Source organism: Ranitomeya variabilis, chromosome 2, assembly GCF_051348905.1.
Source record: "Ranitomeya variabilis isolate aRanVar5 chromosome 2, aRanVar5.hap1, whole genome shotgun sequence".
NCBI classification, from domain to species: Eukaryota; Metazoa; Chordata; class Amphibia; order Anura; family Dendrobatidae; genus Ranitomeya; species Ranitomeya variabilis.
In genome coordinates, this window is record NC_135233.1 from 37445649 (window position 1) to 37460108 (window position 14460).

Consider the following 14460-nt stretch of genomic DNA (forward strand, 5'->3'; position numbering starts at 1 on the left):
CTCTTTTTCGTCTTTCCAATAGCGGCAATAAAAAATGATGGCTAAATTAGCACACTGTCTCTCAGCTGAAAACTCTGCGGGTGAGAAGTCAACGGTGATCAGACCACCGCCAAGCAGCAGCGAGGTGATAAATGTTTTCACCGAAATGTCTCCTTTAGGATTGTTCTGCTTCTCCGCAGTAGAACTTCTCTGAGAGTCGCCATCTGTTAGATTGCCGAGTTAATGCTTCCACTCACTGCAAAACTATCAAGTCTTCCAGCCGTAGGGGCTTATAAATGTAGATCCCGACTCCCAGTAATAAAACCGAGATGGACAACAGATATTCTTATTATGAGTCAGGGGATGGCGATATAAGTGCATATAATGATACCATGCTGATCCATGGACTTTGTATAATGGCGGTTGGTCAGGGCCTGGGCAGCTCATTACTGACCGAGATGTCTTGGTGAACAGTCATTGGGGGATTTCTGCTTCCACTGCCACCTGCTCTGATCTTTCCCTATTACTCGCGCAACATGACTTCCCTTGTGTTTGGACTGAGGAGTGCAGACATTGTGAAATTCTATTAAGGAAAGGGAAATTTACTGCTTAACTTAATAAGCATCACCATGACTATGAAATGTTTCCAGCTAACCCATGCCGTGACCCAAGCATGACTCTTCTTGAGCTCCATGATAAGCAGCGGCACATGAATCCTGGCACATAGAGACCTAAGTTCAACCGTTGATCATGAGTGCAAAGAAACAATACATTACACTGTCAGTATCAGCTAAGAAACACCTGCAAGTGTTCTCCATCAGTGCGGAAACAGCAGCTCAGAAAAACCTTAAATGACAAAATTACCATAGAAGGGCTATTTCAAGAACAATAGTGGTGGCACTCCATGACTTAGGGTCCAATTTACCTGAAATGCCATTTAAAACTAATATTAATATTACTGCTCCTATATACAAGAATATAACTACTATAATACTGCCCCTATGTACAAGAATATAACTACTATATTAGTGCTCCTATATGCAAGAATATAACTACTATAATACTGCCCGAATGTAACTACTATAATACTGCCCCTATGTACAAGAATATAACTACTATATTAGTGCTCCTATATGCAAGGATATTACTACTATAATACTGCCACTATGTACAAGAATATAACTACTATAATACTGCTGCTATGTACAAGAATATAACTACTATAATACTGCCCCCTATGTACAAGAATATAACTGCTATAATACTGCTCCCTATGTACAAGAATATAACTACTATAATACTGCCTCTATGTACAAGAATATAACTACTATAATACTGCCCCTATGTACAAGAATATAACTACTATAATGCTGCCCCTATGTATAAGAATATAACTACTATAATACTGCTCCTATGTACAAGAATATAACTACTATATTACTGCTCCTATATACAAGAATATTACTGCTCCTATATACAAGAATATAACTACTATAATACTGCTCCTATGTACAAGAATATAACTACTATATTACTGCTCCTATATACAAGAATATAACTACTATAATACTGCTCCTATATACAAGAATATAACTACTATAATACTGCCTCTATATACAAGAATATAACTACTATAATACTGCCCCCTATGTACAAGAATATAACTACTATAATACTGCCCTCCTGTGTACAAGAATATAACTACCATATTACTGCCCCTATATACAAGAATATAACTACTATAATACTGCTCCTATGTACAAGAATATAACTACTATAATACTGCCCCTATATACAAGAATATAATTACTATAATACTTCCCCTATATACAAGAATATAACTACTATATTACTGTCCCTATATACAAGAATATAACTACCATAATACTGCTCCTATGTACAAGAATATAACTACTATAATACTGCTCCTATGTACAAGAATATAACTACTATAATACTGCTCCTATGTACAAGAATATAACTACTATAATACTGCTCCTACATACAAGAATATAACTACTATAATACTGCCCCTATATACAAGAATATAACTACTATAATACTGCCCCCTATGTACAAGAATATAACTACTATAATACTGCCCTCCTATGTACAAGAATATAACTACTATATTACTGCCCCTATATACAAGAATATAACTACTATAATACTGCTCCTATGTACAAGAATATAACTACTATATTACTGCCCCTATATACAAGAATATAATTACTATAATACTTCCCCTATATACAAGAATATAACTACTATATTACTGTCCCTATATACAAGAATATAACTACTATAATACTGCTCCTATGCACAAGAATATAACTACTATAATACTGCCCCTATGTACAAGAATATAACTACTATAATACTGCCCCCTATATACAAGAATATAACTACTATAATACTGCCCCTATGTACACGAATATAACTACTATAATACTGCCCCTATGTACAAGAATATAACTACTATAATACTGCCCCGATGTACAAGAATATAACTACTATAATACTGCCCCCTATATACAAGAATATAACTACTATAATACTGCCCCTATGTACAAGAATATAACTACTATAATACTGCCCCCTATGTACAAGAATATAACTACTATAATACTGCCTCTATGTACAAGAATATAACTACTATAATACTGCCCCTATGTACAAGAATATAACTACTATAATGCTGCCCCTATGTATAAGAATATAACTACTATAATACTGCTCCTATGTACAAGAATATAACTACTATATTACTGCTCCTATATACAAGAATATAACTACTATAATACTGCTCCTATGTACAAGAATATAACTACTATATTACTGCTCCTATATACAAGAATATAACTACTATAATACTGCTCCTATATACAAGAATATAACTACTATAATACTGCCTCTATATACAAGAATATAACTACTATAATACTGCCCCCTATGTGCAAGAATATAACTACTATAATACTGCCCTCCTATGTACAAGAATATAACTACCATATTACTGCCCCTATATACAAGAATATAACTACTATAATACTGCTCCTATGTACAAGAATATAACTACTATAATACTGCCCTCCTATGTACAAGAATATAACTACTATATTACTGCCCCTATATACAAGAATATAACTACCATAATGCTGCTCCTATGTACAAGAATATAACTACTATATTACTGCCCCTATATACAAGAATATAATTACTATAATACTTCCCCTATATACAAGAATATAACTACTATATTACTGTCCCTATATACAAGAATATAACTACCATAATACTGCTCCTATGTACAAGAATATAACTACTATAATACTGCTCCTATGTACAAGAATATAACTACTATAATACTGCTCCTATGTACAAGAATATAACTACTATAATACTGCTCCTATATACAAGAATATAACTACTATAATACTGCCCCTATATACAAGAATATAACTACTATAATACTGCCCCCTATGTACAAGAATATAACTACTATAATACTGCCCTCCTATGTACAAGAATATAACTACTATATTACTGCCCCTATATACAAGAATATAACTACTATAATACTGCTCCTATGTACAAGAATATAACTACTATATTACTGCCCCTATATACAAGAATATAATTACTATAATACTTCCCCTATATACAAGAATATAACTACTATATTACTGTCCCTATATACAAGAATATAACTACTATAATACTGCTCCTATGTACAAGAATATAACTACTATAATACTGCCCCTATGTACAAGAATATAACTACTATAATACTGCTCCTATGTACAAGAATGTAACTACTATAATACTGCCCCCTATGTACAAGAATATGACTACTATAATACTGCCTCTTTACACAAGAATACAACTACTATAATACTGCTCGTATGTAGAAAAATATAACTACTATAATACTGCCCCTTTGTATAAGAATATTCAGTTGTGCTCAAAAGTTCACATACCCAGCAGAAATTTTGCTTTCTTGGCCTTTTTTGAGAGAATAAGAATGATAACACCAAAACTTTTTTTCCACTCATGGTTAGTGGTTGGGTGAAGCCATTTATTGTCAAACTATTGTGTTTTCTCTATTTAAATCATAGTGACAACCCAAAACATCCAAATGACCCTGATCAAAAGTTCACATACACTGGTGATTTTGGCCTGATAACATGCACAGAATTTGACACAAATGGGTGTGAATAGCTACTAAAGGTAACATCCTCACCTGTGACCTGTTTGCTTGTAATCAGTGTGTGCATAAAAGCTGAGTGAGTTTCTGGGATCCAGACAGACTCTGGCATCTGTCATCCAGCCACTGACCTTTCATGGGGAAAGCAAAAGAATTGTCAATGGATCTACTGGAAAAGGTAGGTGAACTGTATAAAACAGGAAAGGGATACAAAAAGATATCCAAGGAATTGATAATGCCAGTCAGCAGCATTCAAACTGTGATTAACAAATGGAAAATCAGGGGCTCTGAAAAAACACAACCACAGTCAGGTAGACAAACAAAAATGTCATCCACAACTGCCAGGAAAATTGTTCGGGATGCAGAGAAAAAAAAACAAATAACATCAGCTGAAATACAGGACTCTCTGAAAACTAGCAGTGTGGCTGTTTCAAGATTCACAATAAGGAGGCACTTTAAGAAAAATTGGCTGCAATGACGAGTCACCAGAAGAAAGTCACTACTGCGCAAATGCCACAAACTATCTCGCCTACAATAGACAAAACAGCACAGAGGCAAGCCTCAAAACTTCTGGAACAAGGTAATTTGGAGTGATGAGACCAAAATGTAACTTTTTGGCCACAACCATAAACGTTATATTGGGAGAGAGGTCAACAAGTCCTATGATGAAAGGAACACCATTCCTACTATAAAGCACGGAGGTGGATTGCTGATGTTTTAGGGATATATGAGCTACAAAGGCACAGGAAACTTGGTCAAAGTTGAAGGAAAGATGAATGCAGCACGTTATCAGCAAATACTGGAGGCAAATTTGCACTCATCAGCCCGGAAGCTGCGCATGGGACGTACTTGTACGTTCCAACATGACAACGATCCAAAATACAAGGCCAAGTCAACCTGTCATTGGCTACAGCAGAACAAAGTGAAGGTTCTGGAGTGGCCATCTCAGTCTCCTGACCTCAATATCATTGAGCCACTCTGGGGAAATCTCAAGCGCGCAGTTCATGCTAGACAGCCTAGGAATTTACAGGAGCTGGAGGCTTTTTGCCAAGAAGAGTGGGCAGCTTTATCATCTGAGAAAATAAAGAACCTCATCCACAACTACCACAAAAGACTTCAAGCTGTCATTGATGTTAGAGGGGGCAATACACGGTATTAAGAAACGGGGTATGTGAACTTTTGATCAGGGTCATTTGGATGTTTTTGGTTGTCATTATGATTTAAAAAGAGAAAACACAGTAGATTAACAATAAATGGCCTCACCCAACCACTAACCATGAGTGGAGAAAACGTTTTGATGTTATCATTCATATTCTCTGAGAAAAGGCCAAGAAAGCAAAAATTCTGCCAGGGTGTGTAAACTTTTGAGCATAACTGTAACTATTTTATTGGTCAGCGCGGTGGCTCAGTGGATAGCACTGCAGCCTTGCAGCGCTGGCGTCCTGGGTTCGAATCCCACCAAGGAAAACATCTGCAAAGAGTTTGTATGTTCTCCCCGTGTTTGCATGGGTTTCCTCTGGGCACTCCGTTTCCTCCCACATTCCAAAGACATACTGATAGGGAATTTAGATTGTGAACCCCATTGGGGACAGCGATAATAATGTCTGTAAAGCGCTGCGGAATATGTTAGCACTATATAAAAATAAATATTATCATTATTTTTATTATTAATACTGCCCCTATGTACAAGAACATAACTACTATAATACTGCCCCTATGTACAAGAATATAACTACTATAATACTGTCTCCTATGTACAAGAATATAACTACTAGAATACTGCTCCTATGTACAAGAATATAACTACTATAATACTGCCCCCTATGTACAAGAATATAACTACTATAATACTGCTGCTATGTACAAGAATATAACTACTATAATACTGCCCCCTATGTACAAGAATATAACTACTATAATTCCGCCCCCTATGTACAAGAATATAACTACTATAATACTGCTCCTATGTACAAGAATATAACTACTATAATACTGCCCCCTATGTACAAGAATATAACTACTATAATGCTGCCCCTATGTACAAGAATAAAACTACTATAATACTGCTCCTATGTACAAGAATATAACTACTATAATACTGCCCCCTATGTACAAGAATATAACTACTATAATACTGCCCCTATATACAAGAATATAACTACTATAATACTGCCCTTATGTACAAGAATATAACTGCTATAATACTGCTCCCTATATACAAGAATATAACTACTATAATACTGCTCCCTATATACAAGAATATAACTACTATAATACTGCTCCTATGTACAAGAATATAACTACTATAATGCTGCCCCTATGTAAAAGAATATAACTACTATAATACTGCCCTTATGTACAAGAATATAACTACTATAATACTGCTCCCTATATACAAGAATATAACTACTATAATACTGCTCCTATGTACAAGAATATAACTACTATAATACTGATCCTATGTATAAGAATATTACTACTATAATACTGCCCTTATGTACAAGAATATAACTACTATAATACTGCCCCTATATACAAGAATATAACTACTATAATACTGCTCCTATGTACAAGAATATAACTACTATAATACTGCTCCTATGTACAAGAATATAACTACTATAATACTGCTCCTATGTACAAGAATATAACTACTATAATACTGCCCCCTATGTACAGGAATATATCTACTATAATACTGCTCCTATGTACAAGAATATATCTACTATAATACTGCCTCCTATGTAGAAGCAATGAACACTGCCTTATAACTTGTATATTTTGGAGCATGCAAGTTCCTTAAACGGCATTGAGTATAATACTTTACCAAAGATTATAACTGCTATAATACTGCTCCATATAGACATTCCTGGTAAATATGTTGTGTTATCCAATAATACTGTATTTCTGCATAAGAAAGCAGATTTGCTGGTCTCTTTTGGAAAATGTGATGATACCACTTGTGGAAGTAGTAGTACTGACTAGCACTCCGCTTTCACAATATCAGATAAAACTAACAACAGAGTTACATAGAAACATTACAAGAATTAATAATATAGACTGGGAAAACAGTTTAGGAAAATTGCAATAAAGTTGCCTTTGTTGGTAAGCTTTGCATTTCCTTAGTTATAGTTTTACTTATTTTCTTTATGATATTGGGTGAGATGTGGCAGATGACAGTTTGTTATCATGTAGTTGTTATCATTCACATAGCAATGTGGCACCTGCTGGAACTTTCAGAATTTCATTGCATTGCTCTGTGACCTACATAGTCCATGAGCCAAGAACCAAATTTGACGATATCGGTACCAAGCGGAGTGACTAATTCTCTTTGGTATTTTTAGGTAGATGCATGTCTGTAGTTTATTTTTTGATATGATAGCCCTTACATATACGTAGCTTATTAACCCCTTCAGCCCTAGGCCTATTTGTACCCAAGTGCCTAAGCCAATCTGACCTGTGCCACTTCATGGGCTAATAACTTTGGAACGCTTTCACCTATCCAAGCCATTCTGAGATTGTTTTCTCGTGACATATTGTACTTCACGTCAGTGCTAAATGGGAGTCAATATATTTTACCTTTCTATATAAAAAAATGCTAAATATTCGGAAATTTTGGAAAAATCGGCAATTTTTTAACTTTGAAATTCTCTGCTTTTTACAAAAATACTGATACCCCCCATAATAGTTATTAATTTACACTCCCCACATGTTTACTTCATATTGGCATCATTTTGAAAATGAAACCTTATTGTTTTACGACGTAATAGGGCTTATAGTTTTATGCGCAATTTTTCACATTTACAGCAAAACCCACTTTTCAAAGGACCAAGTCACTTCTGAAGTCACTTTAAGGGGCTTACATAACAGAAACCACCCATAAATTACCCCATTTTGCAAACTACACCCCTCAAGCTGTTCAAAACTCATTTTTAAAAACTGTTAACCCTTTAGGTGTTCCACAGGAATTTTAGCATGAGCCAAGAACCAAATATGACGATATCGGTACCACCCGGAGTGACTAGATGTAGTATTTGTAACAAAATTTAATCCAAGTTATGTAAATACACACTGAACATGTCATGTGCATATATATATATATATATATATATATATATATATATATATATATATATGTTACTCCATAATATCTTCAACATCGGACTCTGAATCTGACTGTTGTTCTACTGGCTCGTCTTCAGTACCCTTGTTCTGGCATGTCTGTAATCTGCACATGTCTGTGCACTTCAGGCCATTGCTGAGGCAAGTACACTGAGGAAGTTCACATGACCGCACACACTTGCAGGACAGTAGCTGTATAATAGCTTCTGGTGCTGGTGCCCCTTGCATCCACTTGACAACAAGCTTTCCGTCGTTATCTATCATCCAACCGCAGTCTGTTGGGTTTGCAACCCATGGCTGGCTCTGCAGACTTCTCCTCCAGATCGCAGCCTGGTAGTTTGCACGCAGTGCATGCATGAAAAGGCAGTCCTGGCAAGGAGGGAGTTGACTTGACTCTACCACTCCACGTCTGGCACAGAACAGCTGATAACGGAGCCTGTTTACCTCAGTTGTTTGGGTAGTTGGCAGGTACATGTGGCAGGTGATTTCCTGTAACTTCTCAAAAAGTTCGGTAGACACTTCCCATGAACGACCAACTTCCTGAAAGGCATCCTGGTATGTCTTGTTCATCTTCAACTGCTTGAGTGTCGTCATCTTCCCACGGCCAGCGAATGCACTGACGGTGTCACAGCCTGTAAATGCATGCATACCAATCAATGAATCACATACGCTGCCTCCCAATGTTCGGCTCAGAGTGGTGATATCCAGGAATCTTGTCCGGTTCTGTGTACCGCATTTCTGGAACAGGTGGGATGGGATTTTGTGGCACATGCCCAGACACAGGACCATGACATCAGTATCCTCCGAAGTGATGATGACCGACTTGTAACCAGATTCTGCTGCATGAAGAGCATGGAGAAGGAGGCGTGTGTCTGCTTCTTCTTGATTTGACTTAAGGTCAGCAGCCTCTTCCCACTGTTCTTTGGTGATCTTAAAGCAGAGCTGCTCACATGTGACATACAGCTCCTTCTCCTCAAGCTTCTCCCTGTGGTGTTTCGCCTTCCATTCTTCTACCAGAAACTTTATGAGACTTGCCTTGTTGGAGGAACTACTTAGAAGCTTTTTCCACTGCTGGATGTTGTGCCCATGTTGAATGTTCTTGAAATGGATCCCTGTGCCTTCATATCTGTTGACTCTTTCTGTATCTTTGATGGATGTCTCCTTGTAGACGTCAAAGACAATATCAATGCGCTTGCTCTTAGCACCCTCATGGATAGCGCGACTCATTGCTGTGCCTGCTAGCTGGCCAAATGTTGCATTGTTTCCCTTCAGTTTCTGAACCAGGATCATCCCATCAATGATGGTTGCAGAGGGCTCGGGGATCACTTCTGCAGGACGAGCATTCCTCTCCAACTCCCTTGCGAGGGCAGCCTTGTTGGTCTTGCGGATAGACCCATCACCATTGGCAAGTGCCCATGGCAATGGACCCAGGGGATGAGTCAAGACATCACTCATTTGTAGCTTTCTGTTCTCAGCTACAAGTATCATCTGGCCAAATAGGTTTCTGTCAGCCTTCAAAATTACCTCCTTGCCAAGACCTTGTCTGCGTGTCTTCATTTGGATGTTAGAGAACGTTTTAAGTTTGTTCTTCGTCATCTTGTCATGAAACAATGTAGTTGGCTTATCGGTACCCAAACGCTCATCCTTGAATGTTTGATATGCATCCTCTCCTATACTGTATGCCCCTTGAAGGTCTTTGGCTACATCTGGTGGTGCTACAGTCGCTGTTGACAAACTGATAAGTTCACCATTATGCTCTTTGTTGAAGGGGTTCACCCAACCTGTCTCCAGCAGTTGAACGAAAGATTGGACATCGGCTTCATCTCTTCTAATCCTAGACACCTGTAGGTCTGAATGGCTGAAGTCAGTATATTGTTGGCCTACCAGGGCCCTCAGCTGCCTCAAGTACATACTGCGGTACTCTGATGTCAGGTAGAACCTGGAAACAGCTCCAACTTTGAGGCTGAAGCCTTTTGTGCCCCCTGGTGTCTGGGTGTCTTTGTTGATTGTCTCTTCAATGGTCTGGTCCACAGGAATTCGTCCAAAAGGATTCTTGCTACCGATCTGGACCGAAAAGCCACCTTGCATGAAGTATTCATGGACCTCTGGGTGTTCTATGGGCAGCCGAGACATTGTGGCATAGTAATAGGTTAGGTATCGGGCATAGTTGACCTTGTCATAGGCAAAACACCATGGTATCATCTGTCGGATTGCTCCTAGGTGAAGCATCCAGTTGCCTTCTCTTGAAGCTCGAACCAGGGCCAGCATGGTCTCGACCATGTCCAAGTATGACATCCAGAATGCTGAGAGTTGTTCATTTCTGAGGGTCTCAAGATAAACTTGAAAGAGCTTCAGGGTAAGTGTGCAAGATTCATTATCCAAGAGCTTTTCGAAGGATCCCTGCGACACACTGATGCGAAAGTTTGTGATGTTCTTCAGTGTTTCATCCAGATGGTGAAGGTCCCTTGCATGGTTTTCTTCTAGCCATGGAAGGAAGTTTTTCCATGCAAGCCTCATAAGTGCTTCATAGACCAGCTTGTGTAGTCTCACTGCTCTGTTGTACCTCCGGCCGTCCATCACTCCAGACACTGATCCTTCAGCGATTACACCGGATTCAACACACAGATCTCTAAGGCCTGCATCCTGAAATCTGTTCCCTATGATAGAGAGGAGATTACAGATTGTGTGGAAGACACCCATTCTAATTATAATGTTCTTGAACTTCTCCTGTTTCTCCTTGTTTTTTGCTGGTACACCTCTTAAAAATAAAAAAATGAGCCTAAAATGACACCTTCATGTAAAAAATGCACTTTTTCCATTTTCTCAACCAAGTGTTTCCAACTACTGTGAAACACTGGTTGGGTCAAAGTGGTCACTATACCCCCTAAAAGATTCCTTGGGGGTGTAGTTTCCAAAATAGGGTCACTTTTTGGGGTTTCCACTGTGGGGGTACCTCAGGCAGCCTTCAAATGTGACATGGCCCCCTAGATTTCTTCCAGTGAATCCGCCACCCAAAAACCACATAGCGCTCCTTCCGTGTTGAGCTGTGCTGTGTGCCCATACTTTAGTTTACGAGTACATGTGGGGTGTTTCTATAAACTGCAGAATTAGGGTAACCAAGTTTGGGTTTGCCGTTAACCCTTGCTAGGTTGCAGGTAAAATTGGATTACAATGTAATATCTGGAAAAAAAATGAAATTTTGAAATTTCGCCTTCATTCTGCTAAAATTCCTGTGGAACACCTAAAGGGTTAACAGTTTTTAAAAATGAGTTTTGAACAGCTTGAGGGGTGTAGTTTGCAAAATGGGGTAATTTATGGGTGGTTTCTGTTATGTAAGCCCCTTAAAGTGACTTCAGAAGTGACTTGGTCCTTTGAAAAGTGGGTTTTGCTGTAAATGTGAAAAATTGCGCATAAAACTATAAGCCCTATTACGTCGTAAAACAATAAGGTTTCATTTTCAAAATGATGCCAATATGAAGTAAACATGTGGGGAGTGTAAATTAATAACTATTATGGGGGGTATCAGTATTTTTGTAAAAAGCAGAGAATTTCAAAGTTAAAAAATTGCCGATTTTTCCAAAATTTCCGAATATTTAGCATTTTTTTATATAGAAAGGTAAAATATATTGACTCCCATTTAGCACTGACGTGAAGTACAATATGTCACGAGAAAACAATCTCAGAATGGCTTGGATAGGTGAAAGCGTTCCAAAGTTATTAGCCCATGAAGTGGCACAGGTCAGATTGGCTTAGGCACTTGGGTACAAATAGGCCTAGGGCTGAAGGGGTTAATAAGCTACGTATATGTAAGGGCTATCATATCAAAAAATAAACTACAGACATGCATCTACCTAAAAATACCAAAGAAAATTAGTCACTCCGGGTGGTACCGATATCTGGCCCGGCTCATGGACTAACAGGGATGACAGCAAGTGTCAATGTGCGAACCCTCACCGCAGTCACATGGGATTCCTAAGAAGTGTGAGTACGAAAAACACACTGAATATTAATAGGGACTTTTAGAAAAAAAAATAGTCTTCAAATTGTTCATATCAATAAATTGAAAAATTATTATAGATAAATAGATAGATAATAGATAGATGAAGAGATAGATGGATAGATAGATGATAAAAAGATAGATAATAGATAAATATTAGATAGATGATAAATAAGAGTTAGATGGATACATAGATAGATATTAGATGACATGATAGAAAATAGATAGATAATAGATAGATGAAGAGATAGATGATAAAAAGATAGATACTAGTTAAATATTAGATAGATGATAGATAATGGCTAGATGGATACATAGATAGATAGTAGATGATATGATAGAAAATAGATAGATGATAGACAATTGATAGATGATAGATGATAGATAGATGATAGCTAGATAGATGATAGATAGATGATAGATAGATAATAGATAGATAGATAGATAGATGATAGATAGATAGATAGATAGATAGATAGATAGATAGATAGATAGATAGATGATAGATAGATAATAGATAGATAGATAGATAGATAGATAGATAGATAGATAGAAGATAGATAGATAGATAGATAGATAGATAGATAGATGATAGATAGATGATAGATAGATAGATAGATAGATAGATAGATAGATAGATGATACATAGATAGATAATAGATAGATGATAGATAATAGATGGTTAGTTATATACATAGATGATAGATGGATGGATAGATGATAGATAATAGATAGATAGATAATAGGTAATAGATGATAGATAATAGATGATAGATGGATAGATAGATGATAGATGATAAAGTTGCACATACTGGAGACCATTTCATGCTTCCCTGACTCTGGCTGTCCATCCCACTAGTGCCCAGCTGTCCCCCAGTAGCACACTGCTCACCATTAGCACATGCTTCATTACTGTGCAGTCAGTGCACTGGGATCTCTCCAGCCTCATGATCCTGAGCCCACAGAGCAGGGACTGGGGATCTCATCCCTGCCACAAATCCTTCACACACGACTCTGCATTATTCGGCTGCGCCCTCCTGCTCTTCTAAATCTGAATATTTCAGCAATCAATTACCCCAGATTCTCAATATTCCAGAAACACCCTGAATCCAGGCTGGTGGGGCAGGATCACTCCTCTGCTCTCACCTTCAGCAAACAGCACAAAAGGGAATAATCACCAATTCATCAAAACAAGAAACCGAGCTGTGACATGAGGCGGCAGTGCAGGAGTTAAATCCTGGTCACCTCCTAAAGAAAGAAATGTTCTTAAAGAACCCTGGTGTAAAATATAGCTAAAGCATGGAGGCAGTGAATAGGTTAAATCCTCCAGTTCAGCTGGAAAAAAAAATTGAAACATTGTTGCACTGGAATAAATAAATATATATGGAAAAATGTACAAAGAGGAATTGTGCTACAAAGTATCAATGTGATACACTGGACACAGAATCCTGCAACCTGTAGCTCCTCCAGATGTTCTGGAGCCACACAGATACCATCTCCTTCTGGGAATTCTTGGTACTTGTAGTTCCCCAAATGTTCACTGTCTAGACAACACTTACTTTTCATTTCCAGGCTCTCTGCAGGTTTTTCTCAGGGAAGCAAGGCATTGTTTGATCTTGTGTTGCTGTTGCATTCAAGAATAGGAGGCAGAAGAAATCAATCACCAGCTGGAGAGATTGTATATAAAAAAGTCCAGAGAGTGCCAAGGCTGAGATGCAAGGAGAGAAGGAGATGCTGGAGAAGAGAGAGGAGCAGCTACTGTGGAAAGTCTGGGAATGTGTATGATGGTGATGATGATGATGGTGGGAAAGGAGGAGGGTTTAAGGCAGGCAGGATCCTACGGGTTTAGCTAGAAATGAAAGGACTGTAGGAATAGCTGGTGTGAATGAAACTACAAAGAGCAAGCTGTGCAGACACCAGGAGAGGAGGCAAGAGCAGGGAGACAAAGGCAGCAGAGGAGAGGCAGGAGAGGAGAGGAGAGGCAGGTGCAGGGAGACAGAGGCAGGTGCGGGGAGACAGAGGCTGGTGCAGGGAGACAGGTGCAGGGAGACAGAGGCAGCAGAGGAGAGGAGAGGCAGCAGAGGAGAGGAGAGGGAGGTGCAGGGAGACAGAGGCAGGTGCAGGGAGACAGAGGCAGGAGAGGAGAGGCAGGTGC

At 38.3% G+C, this 14460-nt stretch overlaps 1 protein-coding gene across 2 annotated transcripts in view; it reads right to left on the reverse strand.

The window, feature by feature from the left end:
* KCNK2 (potassium two pore domain channel subfamily K member 2) overlaps window positions 1–14146 on the reverse strand; it is a 147739-nt gene extending 133593 nt beyond the window's left edge. Inside the window, exon 1 of one of the 2 annotated variants that reach the window (XM_077282275.1) lies at window positions 13865–14146. In XM_077282275.1, the coding sequence (XP_077138390.1) occupies window positions 13865–13871 (7 nt within the window). In that variant the 5' untranslated portion in view covers window positions 13872–14146. Of the gene's footprint in view, window positions 1–13197; window positions 13331–13864 lie in introns of those variants that run through there. The other variant, XM_077282276.1, reaches the window with a different exon arrangement.
* Between the last annotated feature and the right edge of the window lie 314 nt (window positions 14147–14460).